General features: G+C 37.3%; 1 protein-coding gene across 18 annotated transcripts in view; it reads left to right on the top strand.

Annotated features, from left to right (window-relative positions):
* The window catches only part of AHI1 (Abelson helper integration site 1), a 199,003-nt gene extending 177,346 nt beyond the window's left edge, over positions 1–21,657 (top strand). For 17 of the 18 annotated variants that reach the window (XM_072824443.1, XM_072824495.1, XM_072824484.1 and 14 more), the window contains 2 exons: positions 11,543–11,679; positions 20,823–21,657. In XM_072824443.1, coding sequence (XP_072680544.1) covers positions 11,543–11,648 — 106 coding nt within the window. In that variant the 3' untranslated portion in view covers positions 11,649–11,679; positions 20,823–21,657. Of the gene's footprint in view, positions 1–11,542; positions 11,680–17,267; positions 17,297–20,822 lie in introns of all 18 variants that reach the window. The other variant, XR_012030072.1, reaches the window with a different exon arrangement.
* Positions 21,658–22,736: the final 1,079 nt, after the last annotated feature.

Raw genomic sequence — 22,736 nt, 5'->3', positions numbered from 1 at the left:
ATTTACTTTTTAAATTATATTTAGTATGGTCAGGCTTCTTGTTAAAATAACATCTTGTTGGAAGCTTAAAAATTTTTCTTTCTGAGAGAAAATCCATTGATGATGATGTAACTATCTATAGCCTCGTATCACTTTGGGGCATGCTCACATTATCACATCTGATTCCCACCATTTCCCTGCAGACCAGTATCCTGATCCCTGTCTTACCTATGGCGAAACAAGATCTTCAGGGCTGAGACTTGTTTCAAGTCACTGTGGGTACTAAGTGGCAGACCCAGTTCCAGAACACAGTTCCTCTGTTCCCTAATCTACTTTTCTTTCCAGGCTTTCCTGTTGTGCCATTCATAGGATACAAACATACATCCCAGGTCTTTCCAGTTTTTGTTCTTATTACATCTGCCAGGAGAGTTCTCAGTTCATTCTCTAAAAAAGTGAATTTTTTTAGAACAGTTGATAATGCAGTCATTGCCCCTAAGGAGTAGTATATATACTCAATGACTTTATGCTAATGACTATATATATATATATATAGTACTCTGGATCAGTGAGGACAAACTGTTTCAACAACCAAAAAATAACCATCTTTAATATGTTATGACACCACTGCTCTTGGTGTTTTTGAACATTAGTTTTATAAAAAAAATTTCAGGCTTTTACCTAAAATGCAAAATGAGAGACTGTAGTCACTCTGACTGCATTGGATACCTATTTTCAAATGATACAGAGATCATTCCACACCATACTCTACTTATTAAGGTTTAAAAAAAAAAAAACTCACAAAACATCTCAGCTTCTAAAGGCTGTTAAAGTAGCTCAACTTTTCTTTTTGAGCATAGAGTACTTACGAAGCTTCTCAAAATAAATTTTTCATGAGAAGTTCAGATATGTCTAAATGCTCAAGTTCATCTGCAGCCTTTGGGCTTTCCCTATAGTAGTAATTTCTTAGAAGTAAGGATGAATTAAGATACATTTCTCATGACCTGAAAACTGTAGGCGAGTCCAAGGTGGAAATATTACAGCCCAGTATGTACAAAAAAGTCATTTCTTTATTTCTTTAATTTACCCAAATGAGTCCATAGTACCCAAGTAAATGGACACAGACCAGTTTTTTTGTTTCTTTGCATTCTTGCCATTCAGTTTGCAACATCTACTTATTTAGTTGGTTGACCAGAATATATAAATAAGCCATATAGGACCACCTCTTACCACTTCCACTTGAATTTGTCTTGTTTATTCTTTATTTTTTTAGAAATGTCAATCACTTCTGTGCAAGTAAGTTTTACACACTTTAGTATTGCACTTCCTTTTTAAGATCATCATGAAGAAACTCCAATAGGTTAATTTAACAAAGGCATATTCTTAAAGGTCTCAAACTTTCACCTTTTGTACCTCATACCCCTATGATGTTATTATCTACTGCCTAGGTTAGAGTTTGTAATGAAATTTCTGTAAATAAGTTACAGTCCTTAATAAGTAGTATTGGTATTTCTTTGTCATTAATGTATTTTTAACTTGAATTTGTTCAGGTTTTTTTTAAAACATAATATGTTTTATTTCATTAACAGCTTTGATCAAAGAAAACTTAATTCAGATGGTCAGTCATATTAAAGTCCTTTATTTAGGAACACTCAAATGTGAACTGAATGAATGAATTAAATCTCTTGTTAATATAGTGAAACCATAAGAGTTAATTCTAAGTATCCTGTCAGTCTTCCACTATGTATTGATTCCATCTTTATAGTAATTCTATTCCAGACACACTCAGTTTCTCTTTCTGTCCATAAGAAAGAAGTAGTTTCTTTTCTCCCTAAAACACCCTGTTGTTTGCAACCTCTTTATTTTTCGTTTAAGTTCTTACTCTATTCATTTTTCAGCCTTTTTCCTTCTTTCTTTTTCTTTTCTCCCCTTTGTGAGATCAGACCCATCCATTGTCAGGTGTGTGACGTCACAATGTTCTTTATATATTTTAAATATGTTCTTCATCAGATACGTGATTTGCAGATATTTCCCTTTTGTTCTGTTTTTTCTTTTCATTCTCTTAACAGTGGCTTTCAAAGAGCAAGCTTTATTTTGATGAATTCCAACTTTCCAGTTTTTTTTCTTATGAGTCATGCTTTAGTTATAGTATCTAAGCAACCTGGCCTAAAGTCACAGGAGTTTTCTCCTATGTCTTCTTGTAAAAGTTTTATAATTTCAGGTTTTATGTTTGAATCTGTGATCGGTTTTGTGTTAATTTTTTTATATGGTGTGAGGTTTGGATCAGAGGGTTTATTTTGTTTTGTTTTACATTTGTGTATCTGGTTGTTCCAGTACCATTTGTTGAAAAAACAATCCTGCCTCAGATGAATGGCCCTTGTGCATTTTTGTTGTCAAATCAGTTGTCAGTATATGTGTGGATTTGTTTCCAGACACTCTGTTCTGACCCATTGCTCTCCTTTTCTGTCTTTACATCAATAACACACCATCTTGATTACTACAGCCTTATAGTATGTCTTGGAATTAGGTATTATTGGTCCTCCAACGTTGTCATTTTTTAATGTTGGTTTAGCTATCCAAGGTCCTTTTTAAGTCTGCATGAATTTTAGAATAAGCTTCGTAGCAGCCTTCTAGAGCTCCAATTGGCATGCCTTGAATCCACAGATCAGTGTGGGGGGAACTGACATGTTAACAGTGTTCAGTAATCTGACTCATTTAACGTGATATATTTCTTCATTTATTGAGGTCTCCTTCAATTTCTTGCAGCACTGGTTTGTTTTTTGTTTTTGTTTTTGTTTTGTTTTGTTTTTCCTTTTTTTTTTTTTTTTTCAGTTTTTAGGGTATAAGTTCTACACGTTTGGCTCATTTATTCCTGAGTATTTCATATGTAAATGATACTGTTTTCCAGTATCAGTTTATAATTGTTTGTTGCTCATTTATAGAAATACCATTGACTGTTGGATGTTGAACTTGTATTACGCCATCTTAATGTCTTTTTAGTTTTAGTAGCTTTTTTTAGTATATTTTACTAGATTCTCTACATAGACATTCAAGCAAATAGAAAACAGGTTTAATTTCTTCCTTTCCAAATTGAATGCCTTTTATTTTTATTTTTATTCTTATATTTTTGCCTTATAGCATAGGCTAAATCTCCAGTACAGTGTTACAGTATCAAATAGAAATGATGAGAATACATAGTGTTACCTTCTTCATGATCTTATGGGTAATGAGTGGGAAAACATTTAGTCTCTCACCATCAAGTATGATATTATCATAGATGTTTTTTATAAATCTCTTTTATCAGGTGGTTAATTTTATTTCCCAGTTTGCTGAGAATTTGTATCAGGAATGGATGTTGGATTTTTGTCAGATGCTCTTTCTGTATCTATTAAGATAATCACATGATTTTTCTTTATTAATTTGTTAGTATGGTAAATTACACTGGTTTTCAAATTTAAACTAACCTTTCATTCTTAGGAGAAACCCTATGTAATCATGGTATGTTACCATTTTTATAAATTGATGAACTTGATTTTCTAAAATTTAATTTAGAGCTTTTTGCATTTTGTTCATGAGGCATAGGGTCCGTTGTTTTCTTGTAATGTCTTAGTCTGGTTTGGTATCTGAGGAATTCACCTTCGTGGAATGAGTTAGGAAGAATTCCCACCTCTTCCATTTTCTGGAAGTCTGTGTAGCCTTGGTATTTTTTCTTTTGTAATTTTTATTTCTTCACTGATACACTCGATTTGGTGACATGATTTTTTTTAGTTCTTTGAACATACTTCCAATGGTAGATTCCAAGTCGTTGTCTACAAAGTCCAATGTGTGGATTTCTAAAGGCACAGTTTCTGTTGATGACTCTTTTCCCCTTTGTATGGGCCATACCTCTGGTTTCTTTGTGTGTCTTGTAATCTTTTGTTGAAAACTGGACATTTTAAATACTGTATGACAACTCTGGAAATCAAATTCTTCCCTTCCCTGGGATTTGTTGCTGCTACTTATTGTAGTTGTTTTTGTTTGTTAAATAACTTCTCTGAATAAATTCTGTAACACTATAACTTATGGCCACTGAAGTCTCTGCTTGGTTAGATTAGTGATCAGCTAATTGGACAAAGATTTCCCCAAACACCTGGAAACCGGTAAGTCTCCCAGTCTTGCTAAGGGGTTCTCTTGGGGTATTGTGTGCAACTTCAATATTTAGCCAAGCAGTCGTGCACACTGTCCATATTTAGCCAAACAGTTGACATCTCTGTCTTAGCTTTCCTTCCTGTTAGCACAGAGCATTAAGATCAGCCAGAAATGAAGGTGTAAGGCATCCTTAGGCCTCTGCTGTGCATGCACACAACCCTACTACACATGTGAGACCTTCTAGACTCAGGACTATATCCAAGCTTTTTAAAACCCTATAGACGTCTCCCCAACTTTTCCTTTTCAGCTTTTTAGTCTGTTGTTTGACTGTTCTCCATCACTGAGGCAGCCTTGAAGTTAACTGTAATTGTTTTCAACAAGTGCCTCCCAGAGAAAAGGCAACCCCTGAGATAGGTCAAATACAGATAGCCTTACAAGTGTTATCTTCCAAAGAACCACCAGACAGATCAAGAAGACAATTCTTTGAAAATGAGGCTTTGAAAGAGCTCCATCCCTGTTCTGTGCCTTCCAGTAGCTGCCAAGGCTACCTGCTTTCACCGTAAATGCTGGCTATTCTGTTCCAAGGTCCTCACAGAGCCAACAGTGGGGGATGGGACTCGTTCTGGTTAAAATGCCACAAAGCTTGAAAGATCTTACCAAGATTCAACCATTTTTCTTGAATAAACATTCTGCAGTTGCCACAAGCTTTTGGTTATTTCCAGAATTCTGAAAAATATTGATTCTAACCATTTTTGCCAGTTTTCTGCAGAAGTCCTTAGCTCTACCACTTTCACAGACATTTTATTTCTTCTTCGAATATTGGGTAAACTCACCAATAAAGCTGTCTGGTCCTGGAATTTTCTTTTTTGGGAGATTTTTAACGACAAACTCAATTTATTTAATAGAAATAGAGCTATTAAGGTTATCTATTTTTCTTTTTTTAGTATAGACTTTGATAGTTTGTTTCTTTCAAGGATGTATTTCACTCATGGTTGAATTGATTGACATAAAGTTGTTCATAATATTCCCTCATTATCTTTTCAGTATTAATAGAATCTGTGATAGTGTTGCATTTCTCTAATCCCTGGTGTTGATAATTTCTTTCTTTTTTTCCAATCAGCCTGGCTTATGGTCTTTCAATATTATTGATCTTTTCAGAGAATCAGCTTTTTGTTTCATTGATTTCTGTTTATGGTTTTGTTTTTAATTTTTTTTATTTATTTGAGAAAGAGCAGGAGTAGGGGGCAGAAGGAGAGGGAGAAGCAGACTCTCCACTGAGCAGGGAGCCCAATGCGAGGCTCAATCCCAGAACCACGAGACCACAACCCGAGCCAAAAGCAGACATTTAACCAACTGAGCCGCTCAGGTGCCCTGATTTCAGTTTATTATTTGCAGACGTTTAACCAACTGAGCCACTCAGGTGCCCTGATTTCTGTTTATTATTTATCTATATTCTGTTTCATTGATTTCTACTCTGGTCTTTATTTCTGCTTATTTTGGATTTAATTTGTCCTTTTCCTAGTTTTTTAAGGTGGAAACTGTGGTCATTGATTTCACACCTTTCTTCTCTCCTATTATAAACATTGTAGTACCATAAATTTCCCACTAAGCACTCTTGAATGGCATTCCACAAAGTTTGATATGTTGAGGTTTCATTTTCATGTCTTTCAAAACATTTTTTAATTTTCCTTCAGATTTCTTCTCTGACCTGTGGGTTACTTAGAAGTGGGTTATTTCATTTCCAATATTTAGGAAGTTTCCCAGAGATCTTTCTGTTACTGATTTCTCACTCCATTGTGGTCAGAGAACATACTCTATGTGAGCCAAATCTTTTTAAATTGATTGAGAATTGTCTTACGGTTCTTAATATGGTCTCTCTTGTAAAAGTATTTAGTACTCTTGAAAAGAATGTGTATAATGCATTTTTCTACATGAAGTGTTCTTTTATAAATTAATTGGATCACATGGGCTAATAGTGTTGTTTATGTCTTCTGCTGCCTTACTGATTTTCTGTTTACCTGTTCTATTATTGAGAGTTGAATATTGAAGTCTTCAGCTAATATTGTGGGCTTGTTTTTTTTTTTTCATTCTTGTAGCTGTTAGTTTTTGTGTCATGTATTTTGAAGCTCTGTATTAGGTGTCCATATGTTTAGGATTGTTATGTCCTCTTAAAGGATTGACACTCTCATTATTAAATGACTTTTTCTGATCATATTCGTTGTTCTGAAATCTACTTCATTTAATATTAACAAAGTCTAGCTTTCTTTTAATAGTATTATAATGGTGTATGTGTTTTCCTACTTTAAATATAAAGATGCAAAGAGGTTGAGAATTAAAGCATGTTTCTTACAGGCAGCATATAACTAAGTTGTGCTCTTTTTATCCAATATGACCATTTCTGCCTTTTAATTAGAATAATTAGACAAACATCTATATTTAATACAATTATTTAATATGGATGAGTTTTAGTCTATTATACCGCTTTTTGTTTTCTAGTCGTCTCATCAGTTCTTTTTTCATTGTTTTCTGCTTTCTTTTAGATTATGTTTTATCTGTTTTTCATGTTAGCTTAGTATCTGTAATGCTGTGTTTTACTATTTTAGGGATTTTTTTTTTAGGGTTTAAAATACGAATCTTTATCACAGTGTATCTTCAGAATCTTTAAGATGGTACATTTCCACTTCTCCCCACCTGACCTTCATGCTTCTATAGTCATACATTCACTTAAGTTATAAACACCTCAGAAAAAAATAAAAATAAAAAATAAACACCTCAGGATGTTGTTATTTTTGTTTAAACTGTCATCTTTTGAAGAGAATGAATAAAAAAATATTAATATTTGCCCATTTTGTTTCCATCTTTGGTATTTTGTAATTCCTTTCTGTAAATCCATATCTTCACCTGCTATCATTTTCCTTACACCTGGAAGACTCCCTTCAACATTTCTTGTAGTTTTGGCTAGCTAAATATAAATGCCTTCACTGAAAAGATGTCTGAAAAGAACTAGATCACTTTTGTTTCTGAAAGCTATTTTCACTTGGCATAAAATTCTGTGTTGAAAGATTTGCACTTTTTTTCTGGTACTTTAAAAATGTTGCTTCATTGCCTTCTCACCTGCAGTTTTTATGCTTATCTTGTTCTTCTGTACATAGCATCATAATTTTCTTTATGTTTCTTGTGCTAGGGGCTGGTTGGATCTGTAGGTTTATATTTTCCTCAAATATGGGACATTTGGGCCTTTTTTCTTCAGTTTTGTTTTGTTTTATTTTGTTTTGTTTCTGCATCTGTCTGTTTGGGGATTCCAATTACACATCTGTTAGGCCACATAAAGGTGTCCCATGGCTCACTGATACTTTTTTTTTTAATTCTTTTTTTCAGAGCATCTTTTCTCTTGCTCTGTGTTCCATTTAATTTCTATTAATAGTTTCTAATGCTATGTCTTCAAGTTATCTGATTCTGATCTTTTTTCTGCAGTGTCTGTTCTGACTTTAATCCCTTCCAGTATATTTCTCACCTCGGGCATTTTAGTTTTCATCGTGGCCCTTCTCGATGTCTTCCATGTGTCTACTTAACCTTTTGAGCAGGTGGAATATAGTCTTAATAACTGTAATGTTTTTTTCTAACATTGTTTTAATAATTCTAACATCTATGTTCATTTCAATTTGTTTTATCCTCATCGTGGGTTGTACTTCTTTGCCACTCCCCCCCCCTTAGTAAATTTTTATTGGGATGCTGTACATTGAAATTTTTACCTTTGGGTTGCTAGATATTTCTATATATCTATAGGTATCCTTGAGCTCTATTCTAGAATGTAATTAAGCTACCTCAGAACAGTTTGATCCTTTGAGGTCTTGCTTTTAAGATTTGTTAGGTGGGACCAGAGCCATAATTATTCCTCACTACAGACACAATCCCTCTGGGTACTCTATGCAGTGTGTTCTGAGTTGTGAGGTTTTCCAGCCTGGCTGGTAGGAACAAGTACTGTTCTGGCTTCAGGAAATTTCCTTAGATGCATCCGTTCATCAGTACTTGCTGAATACTTGAAGGGAACCCTTTGTAGAACTTCACATTCTCTCGCTGTGAAGCTTTCTCCTCCCTGGCACTCTGAACTGTAGCCACTTTCATGTCCTCAGACCCTCAGCTGTCAGGGACTCCACCAGGACCCATGCAGGCTTCATCTCCCTGTGCTATGGCCTGGAAACTCTCAAGGTAGTAAGATGGGTGACCATCAGGTTCATCTCATTTATTCTCCATCTCTTGGGTATCAGTGTCCTTTGTTGCCAGTGATTCATTGGCTTGAAAACTGTTGTTTCATATATTTTGTTCACTGTTTGGGAGGGGCTTTTGGTGGTGGTGGTTTTAGGCAAGTGGTATATCTAGTCTCCATTACTCTATCTTGGCTACAACCAAAAGTCTAGATGTATATGTTTTCAAGGTAATTTTCTGTTAGATTCTAATCTATATAGAATGGGACACTGGTGGAGAGGATCTCCACAAAGGTGGAGAGGATCACAGTTTGATTTTCCCACAGTGCTCAGTGAAAGCCAAATATATAACACAGTGGGATGCCTGGGTGGCTCAGTGGTTGAGCGTCTGCCTTTAGCTCAGGGCGTGATCCCGGGGTCCTGGGATCGAGTCCTGCATTGGGCTCCCTGCATAGAGCCTACTTCTCCCTCTGTCTATGTCTTTTCTTCTCTCTGTGTGTCTCTCATAAATAAATAAATAAAATCTTAAAAACATAAAAATTTAAATAAAAAAATATATATAAGACAGCATTAGTCTTAAAGACCATATTGAGACAGGGTGAACAAAAAGAGAAGGGCCTAGGTGAACTAAAGTGAAAGTACCTGGGGTACCCTGAGGCCGGCACATGCTCTGTGGCTGGAGCAGAGATCAAGAACTAGGGCTCACCAGCAAGATGCAGTCCTAGTATCCTTGGTTGGGTGTGTGTGTGTGTGTGTGTGGGCGCGCGCGCAATTTTCAGTCGCCCAAATACAAAAAGATTTCACATAAATGCGGACTTCCAACTTCTCTTGAAGATAATCTGAAGTTTTGGACCACAGTTTCACAGTGTCCCATGGCATCCAAGATGGAGCTGAGGCAGTGGATTGCCTCCCCTGCAATGGTCATCCACTCTCTGGTTTGCCAGTTTACTGTATTACCCCTCACATGCTTCTCTCACTCGCCGTGTTACTCCCCCGACCCCCAAAGAGACCTGAGTTTGTACTTTAATGCCAAGGACAGGTTCCCTGGAGTGAGATTAAAATTATCAGTGCTTACTTTTTTAGAACTCAGCCTTTCCTTTCTCTCATCATTTGCCTCCTTTTGAAATATATACTCCATTCATTCTTTCATCTTTTAATTTCTGACCTTGTCCTTCTTAGCCATCTGATCTCATTTTGCTTACCTTTTATATCTCCACATCATCTTCTCAGGCTGCCATACAGTACCACAGACTGGGTTGCTTAAGCAACAGACATTTGTTTTTTCACAGTTGTGGAGGCTGAAAGTTCAAAATCAAGGTTCCAGCAGGATTGATTGTTGGTGAAGCCTCTCTTACTAGCTTGCAGATGACCACCTTCTTTCTGTGTCCTCACATGGCCTCTCCCCAGTGCATGTATGGAGAGAAAGAGCTCCATGATGTCTCTTCCTCGTATAATAAGGACTACCAGTTCCAGAGATTAGAACCTCACCCTTGTGGCCTCATTTAACTTGAATTAATCTCCTTAAAGGCCCTGCTTCCACTTTGGGGATTAGGGTGGCTTCAACCTGTGCATTTTGAGAGAACACAATTGAGTTCATAACAATCTCTATTCAATCCTACATATGACTTGATTTTGAAATTCTTGCATCTGTGTCAAACTCTTCCACCATTCCCAGATATTCTAGAAAGGAAACACTATATTCCACTCTAAATTTCCCCTTTTTTTTTTTTATCATTTTTGTATTTTCTTTCTCCTAACATCATTTACACTACTCTGCACTCATTCACAAATATTTGTTTTATATTTTCCTCCTACTGTTGAACTGTTTAAAAAACTGCATTCCATATCCCACAGGTCAGAATATCACAGCTTTTTTTTTTTTTTTTTTTTTTTTTTAGTATAATTGACTTGCAATGTCTCATTAGTTTCAGGTACACAGCATAGTGATTCAATAAGTCTATGCTTGCCACTAGTGTAGCTACTGTCTTTCACCATACAACACTATTACAACCTCAGTAACTATTTCTCTCTGTACCTTTTATTCCTATGACTATTCATTCCATAACTGGAAGCCTCTATCTCCCACTTTCCTTCTTCAATTTTGCTCAACCCCCCACTCCCCTCTGCTCTGGAAACCATCAGTTCTCTGTATTTATAGGTCTGATTCTCCTTTTTGTTTTCATTTGTTTTTTATATTCCTCCTGTAAGTGATATCATGTGGTATTTGTCCTTCTCTGTCTGACTTATTTCACTTAGCATAGTACCTTGTAGCTTTATCCATGTTGTCACAAATGGAAAGATCGTGTTCTTTTTTATGACTAATATTTCATTGTGTGTGTATGTGTGTATATATGTGTGTGTATATATACACATATATACATACATATATACACATGTGTGTATATATATATATATACACATATATACTACATCTTCTTTATTCATCTAACAGTGGACACTTGGGTTCCTTGCATATCTTGGTTATTGTAAAAATAATGCTGCAGTAAACATAGAGGTATATATTTCTTTGAATTTGTGTTTTTATTTTCTTTGGGTAAATACCTAGTAGTGGAATTCCTAGATCATGTCACAGCTTTCTATGTAGAAATTTCCTTCACCTGGGGTACCTGGGTGGCTCAGTGGTAGAACATTTACCTTTGGTTCAGGTCATGGTCCCAAGGTCCTGGGATCAAGTCCCACATTGGGCTCCGTGCGAGGAGCCTGCTTCTCCCTCTGCCTATGTTTCTGCCTCCCTGTGTGTGTGTCTCATAAATAAGTAAATAAAATCTTTAAATATAAATAGATAAATTTCATTTACCTTCTTTTTTGTCCCTAAGGAATCTCCTGTTATTTCTATGCACATGCATTTTTCCATCTACTTTGATAAAACTTTCTTTATGTATAATTATTATTATTATTTTGATAAAAACTTTGTTTTTTCCCAAGCAGCTGATACTTTTCTGAGAGAAGTAAAATTTATTTTATTCTGTCCTTTCATCATAGTAAAGAAGGAGCCCAACCAGTTGAAGGTTCATGTCTCTGCATTGTTTTAAGCTACTCCCTGCCGCTCACCCCCTAGTCTAATCACTCATATAGTGCATCAAATGCTCTTTCATACCCTCCTGTCGATCTCCCCTTGTATTCCTGTTGTCCTTATCCTAAATCAGAGCCTCATGTGAGCTGTTACAGCAGCTTTCTCATGGGCTCTTGTTTCTCTTCTTTCCCTCCTGTAGTTCTGAAGTGGGCAAAGAGCAGAGCCGTGAGGACCAAGGACAAGCACACAAAGTGGGCAAAGAGCAGAGCCATGAGGACCAAGGACAAGCACACAAAGAAAAATGAGCAAGCCAGCCAAAAAGTCACCCTAATAGAGGTAAGAGGAAAACCAAGAGAAAGTTGTATCATAACATCATGAAAGAAAGATTTAGGGAAGGCATGGTCAAGCGTGACAAATCCCAAATAAGTCATGGAGATGAAAAGTACGGCGTAGAGGATACAATCAGTAATATTATGACACCATTTTTGGTGACAGGTGATAACTCCACTTACCATCATTGAGTAAAGTATAGCCCTGTTGAAGCGCTGTGTTGTACAGTTGAAATTAATATAACATTATATACTAATTTTACTGCAATTATAAATCAATCAATCAGTCTAACCAAACAAACAGTGACAAATGCCAAAAGGAGAAGTAAAGTACAGACTGCAAAGTACCCTTTGGGATTTGCAGCCAAGAGACCGTTGTGACCTACAAGAGGAGAGTTCTGATGAGAGTCCTGGAAGCATGAATCAAATTGTCTCCATTGCAGAAGAAAAGATGTGATCAGAATAGATGGCTTCTCCAAGAAGCTGCACTTCAAAGGAAAGGAAAAGCTGAGCAGTAAGCAGTGGAGAGCACAGGATTTAGGGACCTTTATAGAAAGTAATGATGAGAGTAGGTACAAACTAGGAGGAGAGAGCCCTGTGAGAGGAGCCACTCAAGTTACAGAACAAGGGGAATGATCCCTGGGGACTGGAGGAAATACACACATTAGAATGTGGAACAAGGAAGGGTCGCTTTTCTACTGAGATAGGCCAGTGAGGCATATCTGTTTAAATGACAATGGTTTCTGGTAGAAGAAGGAGTATAAGAAGGCCTCTGTTTTCTCTGTCAGGCACAAGTGAAGTTTGCTAGAAGTGAAGTGTTCCAGCTGTATCATGGCCACTCTTACAGAACTGTCATCTTCGGAGAACTAGATTCAGAATTTTCTTTTTTTTTTTTTTTAAGATTTTATTTATTTATTCATGAAAGAGAGAGAGAGAGGCAGAGACACAGGCAGAGGGAGAAGCAGGCTCCATTCAGGGAGCCCGACGTGGGACTCGATCCCAGGTCTCCAGGATCATGCCCTGAGCTGAAGGCAGGCTCTAAACTGCTGAGCTACCCAGGGATCCCCCTAGATTCAGAATTTTCTTAAGTATTTGTAGATTTTAATTATAAAAACAAATGCTCATTATGCTGAAAGCATATAGATATATAATCATGGGTTAAGGAATGACTTTTTATCCTTGGTAACAGATTCAGAAAACATTTTGAAACATTTTAATAATAAAAAACTATGAAATGGGAAATGTCAAAGAGAAAAAACACACCATAAGCAAAATCTAAAAACAAGTAATAACCCAGGATGAGGAAGAATGTCACAAAATGTGTGTCAGATAAAGAAGTAATACCCCTAACACACATTAAAAAAAAAAAAAGAAAAAACTTAAAAATCAGAAAAGAAGGAAAAGGGCATTCAGAGGCCATTCTTAAATATATGTAAATGGCAATGAACATATATTTCATTGTCCATTGTCCAGTGATCCACCTTCCAGTGATTAGATAATAGAAATTAAAACAATAAATGATAAAGAATGTTCCCCCTTGACAAAATGGCAACAAGTTTCAAACTTATAAAACCTATGGGGTTTATAAGTTCCTCCTACACTGCTGGTAATTATATAAGATTGATCCATTCTTTGTGGGAGATAGCTTGGTGATGCTATTTTTTAAGTTTTGAAATTGTTCGTCTCTTTTGATCTGACATTTTTACCTCTAGAAATCTGTAGGAAAATAGTCAAGTATGCATGCACCAACTCAGTTAAAAGGCTGTTCCTTCAAGCAATGTTTTAAAAATAGGAAGATACCAGATGCCTGGGTGGCTCAGCAGTTAAGTGTCTGCCTTTGGCTCAGAGCATCATCCCGGAGTCCCACATCAGGCTCTTTGCAAGGAGTCTGCCTTGTCCTCTGCTATGTCTCTGCCTCTCTCTCTCTGAGTCTCTCTGTCTCTGTCTCTCTCTGTCTGTCTCTCTCTCATGAATAAATAGTCTTTAAAAAAAAATAGGAAGATAGAGGTGCGCCTGGGTGGCTCAGCCAGTGAGTGTCTGCCTTTTGACTTTAGCTCAGGTCATGATCTCAAGGTCATGAGATCAAGCCCCAAGTCAGGCTCTGCACTCAACAGGGGGTCTGCTTTTCTCTCCCTCCCCCCCTCCCCCTCTCCCTCTCATGCTTGCACACACTCTTTCTCTAAACTAAATAAATAATGTTTTTAAAAATAGGAAGGAAAAAATTGAATTTCCATGAATATAGAATTAAGCTATGAAACATTTATATGAGAGAATACTATGTGATATTATTCATTACATTATAGAAGTATTTTCATAGACATGGAAATATGTATGATAATTTATGAGTAAAAGAAAGATAATTATAAAATAGTTTGTATATAACATATACAATTGACTCTTGAACAACACAGGGGTTAGGGGTGCCAACCCCCAGTCCATACAGTTGAAAATCCACATATAACTTTGGACTGCCCCAAACACTTAATAGTAACAGCCTACTGTTGACTGGAAGCCTTACTGATAATTCTAAATAGTTGATTAACTGTTTTGTATGTTATATGTGTTATAAACTGTTCTCTTATAATAAAGTAAGCTGGAAAAACAAAAATGTTACTAAGAAAACCATACAGAAGAGAAAATTTATAGTACTGTACTATATTTATCAATATTGTCAGTTTATAGCATTTGTGTAAAAGATGAATCATCTGTGTCTCCATCATTATCTATGTCATATAGAATACTGTAGATGTATTAATAATACTGACATCAAAAATGAAAAGATAATGTGAAGATTTTTTTTTTAAAGATTTATTTATTCATGAGAGACACAGAGAGAGAGAGAGACAGAGACACAAGCAGAGGGAGAAGCAGGCTCCTTGCAGAGAGCCCGATGTGGGACTCAACCCTGGATCCCGGGATCACATCCTAAGCCGAAGGCAGACGCTCAATCACTGAGCCACCCAGGCGTCCCAATAATGTGAAAATTTATATTTATTTACAGGTATAGCTCTTCATGCACTGATAACAAAGAAGCAGCAATATGGTTGCTTTATGGTGGCCTAGTGTAATCAATGTAATCACTTCCCAGGCACCTAGCCTATATAAGAATGAATGAATTGTTGTGGCATACAGTGTTGTAGTACTATTTCATGATACTGATGGAAAGAAACATTGTTACATTTTTTAAAAAACAACCTATGTGTGATGAAAGGCTGATAAGCAATTTCTCTGATTGGGGGAGATAGAGCCATACTATACTATAATTCTTCAAAAGCAAAGTTATGAAACAGGAAGAAAACTAACACATTATTAATTTTATTGCCTATCACTGCCTACCTAAGGATAGTCTGTCCGCTTCCGTATAAGTGTTACACGTAATGTTCTACACAGTGAATACTATGCAATGATGAGATGATGACACAGTTAGATTTTCACACACAGATATATATATACATATACACACACACACACACACACTAGATGTTTATTGGTTGTATGGCATGATTATCTACTATTCATTAAGTAGAAGTGGATCATCATAAAGGTCTTTGTGCTTGTCATCTTCACCTTGGAGGAGGTAGAGAAGGAGCAACTGGTGCTGTGTCAGGGGTGCCATAGGTAGAAGAAGAGGCAGGAGAGGCAGGCACACTCAGTAGAACTTTACAGAAATACATTGTAATTTCTGACTTTTTTGCTTTTTCATTTCTCTAAAAATGTTTCTTTATAGGGGGCACCTGAGCTGCCAGCTTTTGATTTCGGCTCAGATGATTAGGGTTGGCAGGTTCTGCACTCAGCAGGGAGTCTGCTTGAGATTCTGTCTCTCTCTGCCCCTCTCCCCTCTCTCTCTCTCTCTCTAAAATAAATAAATCTTTTTTAAAAATGTTTTTATATGATACAATGCTTTTTCCACCATTTGCTGTAGTTTCATTACCTATATCATAGAAGAATCCCAGTTGTAAAAGAAGTCAAAGTCATCTTGACTTCTGCTGGAATCCTTCTGCTGGACTGTCTACTGTCCAGTGTCAGTTGTCTTCTGGGACTGGTTTTTACATCTTTCCTCATCGCCTGGCACTGGTTCAGAGGCATTCATTTCTATCAAGTTGTCTTCTGTTCATTCCTCTGGTGTGGTATCTATCAATTCTTGAATTGCTCCAAGATCCATATCTAGAAACCGCTTCACACCCCCCTAACTTCTTTGCCATATCTACACTCTCTTTCATGATTTCCTTAATTGGCTTTGCTATAAATCCTGTGAAGTCATGCACAGCATCTGGATACAGTTTTCTCCAGCAGGAATCTATCATTTGGGCTTTGACGGCCCTCACGGTTTCTTCTCTAACAATGATGGCATCTTCAGTGGTGTAACCTCCCAGATTTTCATGATGTTCTCCATGTTGGGGTTCTCTTCCATAGTGTTGACAGTCTTCCCTTGAGTAATGTGTGTAATGAGCTTAAGGGTCCTTATGGCCCCACTGACCCAGAGGCTAAATTAGAGACATTGTGTTTAGGGGCAGATAGAGCATTTCAGTCCCTTCAGTGTTGAACCCATGGGGTTCTGGATGGCCAGGGGCATTGTCCAATATCAAAAGAACTTTAAAAGGCAGTCCTTCACTGGCAAGGTACTTTCTGACTTCAGGGACAAAGCATCAATGGAATCAACCTAGGAAAAGGGTTCTCCGTGTTCAGGCCTTTTTGTCATACAAGTAAAACATTGGCAGTTAGTCTTTACCCTTTCCCTTCAAGACCTTGGAGTTAGCAGCTGTATAGATGAGGGTAATCCTAATCATAATCCCGACTGCATTTGCACAAAACAGTAGGATTAGCCTATCCCCTTCTTGCCCCCCTTCAATCCTGGTGCTCACTTCTCTTCCTTACTAATAAATGTCCTTTGTGGCATTTTCTTTCCAAAATAAGGCATTTTCATCTGCATTAAAAATCTGTTTGACAGATATCCTTCCACCTCAGTGATTTTATTAGTGGCATCTGAGAACTCCTCAGCTGACTCTTGGTGGGCAGAACTGCTTCTGTTTTCTTGTCATTTTTAAGCCAGACCTCTTTGTAAATTTATCAAACCATCCTTTGCTGGCATTAAATTCTCCAGCTTTAGATCCTTCAACCTCCTTTTGCTTTAAGTTGTCACATAATGACTTTAATTTTCTTGAATCATATTAGAGTCTGTAAGCACATCTTTCTTGCATCTCTCCTACACACACATAAAAACTGCATTTTTCAATACAAGAGAAAAAGATATTTTGCAAGGTCACCTGGGTGGCTCAGCCAACTAAACATCTGCCTTAACTCAGGTCGTGATCTCAGAGTCCTGGGATTAAGCCTCCCCAACAGGAAGGCTCCCTGCTCAATGGGGAGTCTGCATCTCCCTCTCCTTCTGCCCCTTCCCCTGCCCATGCCTTCTCTCTCTCTTTCTTTCTCTGTCTCTGTCTCTCATAGAGAAATAAATTTTTTTTAAAAAAAAGGCATTTTGCAAAACATACAGGATTTTCATACTTGGTGTAGCTGCAGTAACAGCCTCATCAGTTCCTTTTCCTTTTTTACAATGGTCCTTATGCTGCGTTCATTTATTTTGAAAAATGGCAGACAACCACAGCGGCAGACCTCAATCTATGGTACGTATCAAGCAATTTGTGTTTTTCTTATAATGTCATGACTTTCCTCTGCTTCTTGGGAGCACTTCCAGCATCAGTGGTGACACTTTGTCTGGGTCCCATTGGGTTATTCAAGGTTTACAGTATTGCACTGAAGAGAGAGAAAAATAACCCGAGAACTGTGAGAGATCACTTTTTACTGCAGTATGCAATTTACTAGAGAGATAAACTGCTCACACGTATATATTGCTGTATACTTTATGGTGGTAAATGATAAAAGACACTAGTATCTACATATATTTTATGTATTCCTGACATATCTTTCTCTTAGTTTTTTTTCTTTGATATTTCTAAGCCAGTTTTCCAGTTTTTTTCAAATTATCATAAATTCATAAATCTCCAAAAACTTTTCAAACATATTTATCAAAAAAAAAATCTGGGTCTGACTGGACTTGTGCAGTTCAAACCTGTGTTATTCAAGGGTCAACTACATGCATAAAATATTGAACCATATACATTGAAAAAATTGTCAATAGTTCCCTCTGAGTGGTGGTGGTGTGATGATTTTTTTCTTTCATTTTACTTTGTATATTTTCTAATTTTTCTACTCAACATATATTGACATCCACCACTTGGTCATTTCTTTTAAAATGAAGGTATTTTCGGGCACCTGGGTGGCTCAGTCAGTTAAGTATCTGCCTTCGGCTCAGGCTGTGATCTTGCATCAGGCTCCCTGCTCGATGGGGAGCCCACTTCTCCCTCTCCTTCTGCCTCTCCCCCTGCTTGTGCTTGCGGTCTCTCTCTATCAAATAAATAAATAATATCTTTTTTTAAAAAATTTTAATGAAAAATAATAATTATAGTAATTTTCTAATATGCCCATTCTTGGTACAGTAGAAGAAAGCAAGGTTTCAGAGTCACAGGTAGGAAGTGCCTGAACTAGGACTTGATCTTCTGGCCCCAGGTTCAGGGCTGTTTCTGTTCCACAGTACTCAGCTGTGAGTAGATGGCAAGTGCCTACAGGCTGGGGCTCTACTGTGCTCTCCTTGTCTCTCCCCAGTGCTTAGCCTGCTGTCTGGCCAAGTAGTAAGCCTTCAGGGAATGTTTACTGGGCTGAATTTCTTGCAGGGTGGGGCCCGTGGGGCCCGGTATTTTTATGACTCTTACTTTTCACACATAACATACACAGACATGAACCTGGTTTCCTACTCATTTTCTAAAAGCTCACTACACACATTTTCCTTTCTCTTTTCATATGATTTCCCTTGAAAAAAAAAAAGGCCCCCACTTTGTATTTCTCTACCTGCATTCACTTAGGGGCTGAATCAGGAGGAGACACCTCAAAGAGAGACCTCATTTGGATTTGCTCTGGAGTCTTTCGGTTGGGTGGCATCTCTTCCCTTTCAGCAAATCTCCATCCACTGCCCCAGCTTCTCTAGCCCATGCTGTCAGCACCTGTCGTGCTCACACACCACTCCCGTGTCCTTCTTCTCAGAGCTGTGGACTGGTTGTCAGTCCTCCTTTCCCTTTATTCTGTCCCTTTTCTCCCTCTCCCAGGTGATCTTTGTCATTCTGTGTCACGGGCCCCTTCCTCTTCTTAGTCTGATTCACTTCCCTTAAAGATGTTATCTACACTGCCTTCTTCTGCATGTTCTAGTTACATTTCTCTAGAGGGTTCCCTCTCCTGCGGGTCCTCTGGCCTCACTGTTTACTTCTTAGAGGGCAACCTCCACCTGATAAATGTCATCCTCTGTCCTCTGCACGTGCAAGATCCAGCTCACTCACTTCCAGCTGTTGTTCTCTCCTTCCCTTTTCTGTTTTTCATCTTTGTTTTTGTTACCACTTTTATGAATGCCTCCTCCCACTCTGTTTTGCCTTGTTACTCCTCTAAGATCCTATTTACCTTCCTCGAGGCCCCTTGCCATTGTTTGTAGGATCTCTCAGGTACTGGTGCCCAGCGTCTGTCTGAGCCTTTGCTTCTTTATTTCCCATTTGTATTGGGCCCTAATTTGAGACAAGGTTTGTATGCTCTACATGTATACACACAGGGGCAGAAATGAATGGGATACCCTTTTTCGGCTCCTCATGCAATTGTAGGTTGGCACACCACATCTGTACCATTTTACACTCTAGTTCTGGTGAGCCTCACTTGAAACATTTTTGAACTTCTGCATATAATCCCAGCTTGTCTGTGCTGGCTCTGTTCAACAAAGTTAAAGTCAGGAAACACGGACTGACCAAGGATTTTTTTCCCCTTGTCAAAAAAAGATAGCGTAACTATTTAAGATGGAGCCTGTCCCCGAAGAGCACAGATGTTGTCTATACCTCCTGTGCTACCAGGGAAGGACCTGAGGAAAGGGCCAGCCTACCCTTTACTTTTCTCAGGAGTGTTCAGTGTAATTGACCACCACCTTAACCAGATTCTTAGCCCGCGTTTGTTTTTTCAGAGCAGTCAAGCATTAAGTCCTTTCTCTTCAGAGAAAGGACATTTTTATTTAAGTCTAGTAACTTACCAGTGGCACGTGAATAATTGCATTAAAGAGTGTCAGGTTCAACACCACTACGTAGTTTTTTGTGTACTTCCCACATGATCTCTAAGAAGCTCCTTGTTTCATCTGCACATTGGATCTTAATTTTATTAATGATATTATTTTATTTATTTTAGAGCTGCATTTAGATGCGTAATTAACCATCACTATCTTCGTTAAAAATGACACCTACCATTTTTTTTTATTTATCCAAAAAATATATTTAAACAACTTGTAAAAATAGACACCACCATTGATCAAATGGAAGAATGCTATTTCGGGACGCCTGGGTGGCTCAGCGGTTAAGCATCTGCCTTCGGCTCAGAGCATGATCCTGGAGTCCTGGGATCGAGTCCCACATCAGGCTTCCATGGAGCCTGCTTCTCTCTGCCTGTTTCTCTGTGTGTGTGTGTGTGTGTGTGTCTCCATGAATAAATAAATAAAATATTTTTAAAAAAAGAAAGAATGCTATTTAATAGGATGGTCTATATTCTTTCCATTTACTAACCTTTTTTTCCCCAATAAGTGAAGAATTTTATGAACCTTGATTGCCTGTTCTTAATTTCTGGAAGTTGCCCCGGGTTTAGGTACTTATTAGTGTCTGTATTTGAGAAGTATATTTCTTTTTCACTGGTCAGTGCCAGAGCAAGCCTTGTGCATCTGCTGATGGTGCTGGGAGATGTTAACAGTATGTTCAAGAAGCAAACTAGGGGGGGTGGGAGTGAATGGGTGACGGGCACTGGGGGTTATTCTGTATGTTAGTAAATTGAACACCAATAAAAAATAAATTAAAAAATAAAAAAATAAAAAAAGAAGCAAACTAGGAGTTAGCTAGGTGATTCATACTCTGGTCTTAGGTGTGTGTGTGTGTGTGTGTGTGTGTGTGTGTGTGTGTGTGTGTGTGTCAGTCGCACAGTATGTTTATTATCTGCTCCACTGCAGGACCATACAGAGATTTGGTTGTGGGCAAAAGACCTTGTTTGAGTTCATTGAACACATTTTGTGTACTTTTCTCCTAGTAAAGAGTTGAAGGAGAATGAAGAGACAATCAAATACACAGAAATGAAATGGCAAATGAAACCAGTTTCTCTTCAGACTTAAGAATTTTCAGATCCTAAGGAAGAAAGGAAGGACCCACTATGTCTTGTCCTCATGAGAGCATCTAGAAAAATCAGAAGCAAGGTATGAGTAGAAAAATGAATGTGGCCTTTTGGCCTTCATTATTATAAACCATTGTGATTGTTGTTGATCAAAGTACTGGCACTTGTATTTATTAGTAATTACATCAGAATTACATGACCACTGTTGGAAAACCCATAAAGAAAAAAAAATAATTGCTTAAAAACAAAACAAAAAACGTAATTGCTATTCAACATGAAGGAAAAGTGTTTACTCTGTTGGGATGTCCATTAAGCAGTCGTTTAATGTTATTATATCTGTAACGTGATTGTGTGATGTTATGTTCAGAATATAAAGTGTATGCTTTTGAAATTTAACTTTAAGAGACAAGCAGCTTCACAATATTGTATATTTTAAATGGTCCCAGTGAGAAAGACATTAAAAGGGAACAAATTTTGTTTGTTTTGAATGAATCATATATGTAACTTGTTACATGTAAACTAAATGCCCTTTGACTTGATTGGTAGCAGTATTTCAAATATCTTTACTTTTAAAAAAGAGCATTTCATATTTAAGCATATAAGTCATTTGTAGACTTCCATTGTTGAATATTTATTTTAGTCTTAACATTTGTTCTTAAATTATTACATTGCATTATTTATTCCTTGAGTTCCTTAATTAACGGTGTCATTACAATATGACTGTTTTATTAAAGTGTTATGTTATAATATAAAAGTTCATTTCTTTGTTTTTTTCTTGACTCTTTTCTCAACAATGTGATTATAAGTCTGTCAGTAAAATATTTAACCCCACAAAGGTCAAAACTAATATAGTATCAGAAAACTTATTTACCAAATTAGAAATTGAATTGATTAAAATAAGAAGTGAGAAAAACAGAGTTGGGCATTGAGGTGTAAATTTTGCCCAGATGTATACCCGATGTGAAATTCTTCTAGTAAAAACATATTTGGCTCTTATCCCTGCACATGTTGTAGAGGCATGAAAATTGGTAAACATGCCCCTGCTGTGTAGAACTTAATGGGGGGGGGGGGGAGCATTTTTAAAGGTGGTGAGTGGCACCAATGTCAGCAGAAGCCCTCAACCATCAGCCCCAAAATCTTGTGTGGTGGCACCGAGCTCCTGTTGTCCTGGATGCATGTCTGCTGGGCCCAGGCAGCTGGAGTGACCATTGTGTGAGCTTGTTTTGTCTGAGTTGTGAATGTACTTGATAATTATAAAATATGCATCTCTGCAGTTTTAGCTTATAGTTTTGAGATATATATTGCTTTTCTGATTTAGGTTTTAATCACAAAGGATTTCAATAAGTTGCTCATCTACTGGAGATTCTCTCTTCCCCTCTCTCTGCCCCACCCTCCACTTATATGCTCTCACTCTCTTTTCCAAAACTAATTAAATAACTCTAAAAAAATTAAGACAAATGAAATATGTCACAGGAGCTAAACATTTGCTGAGATCTCAGTGTTCATATGAAAAATAAAGGGGTTTTTTGTATTATAACTAATGAAGACAAAAATAATAATTGAGGCAAACCAAGAAAAGTTGGTGTTACTCAAGACCCAGTCCTTTCCTCTTTTGTCCAGTTGACAAATAAGACTCCAGTTATGTTCATGAGTAGATTAATAAAACATCTTGATCATACTCTCAGACATGGGATGGGGGCAGAGGACATCATAGAAGTACCTTCCATGTAGAAGTCCAAATTATAGTCAAGTAGAGGAATCAGACATGAGAATCTATTTGAAGATTCTGATACTGCACATCTTCTTAGTAACAAGTTAGTTTTCTTTATCTTC

This window comes from Canis lupus, chromosome 1, assembly GCF_048164855.1.
Source record: "Canis lupus baileyi chromosome 1, mCanLup2.hap1, whole genome shotgun sequence".
Taxonomy (NCBI): Eukaryota; Metazoa; Chordata; class Mammalia; order Carnivora; family Canidae; genus Canis; species Canis lupus.
The sequence above is the reverse complement of the archived record's forward strand: the minus strand, read 5'-3'. Positions and strand labels throughout refer to the sequence as shown.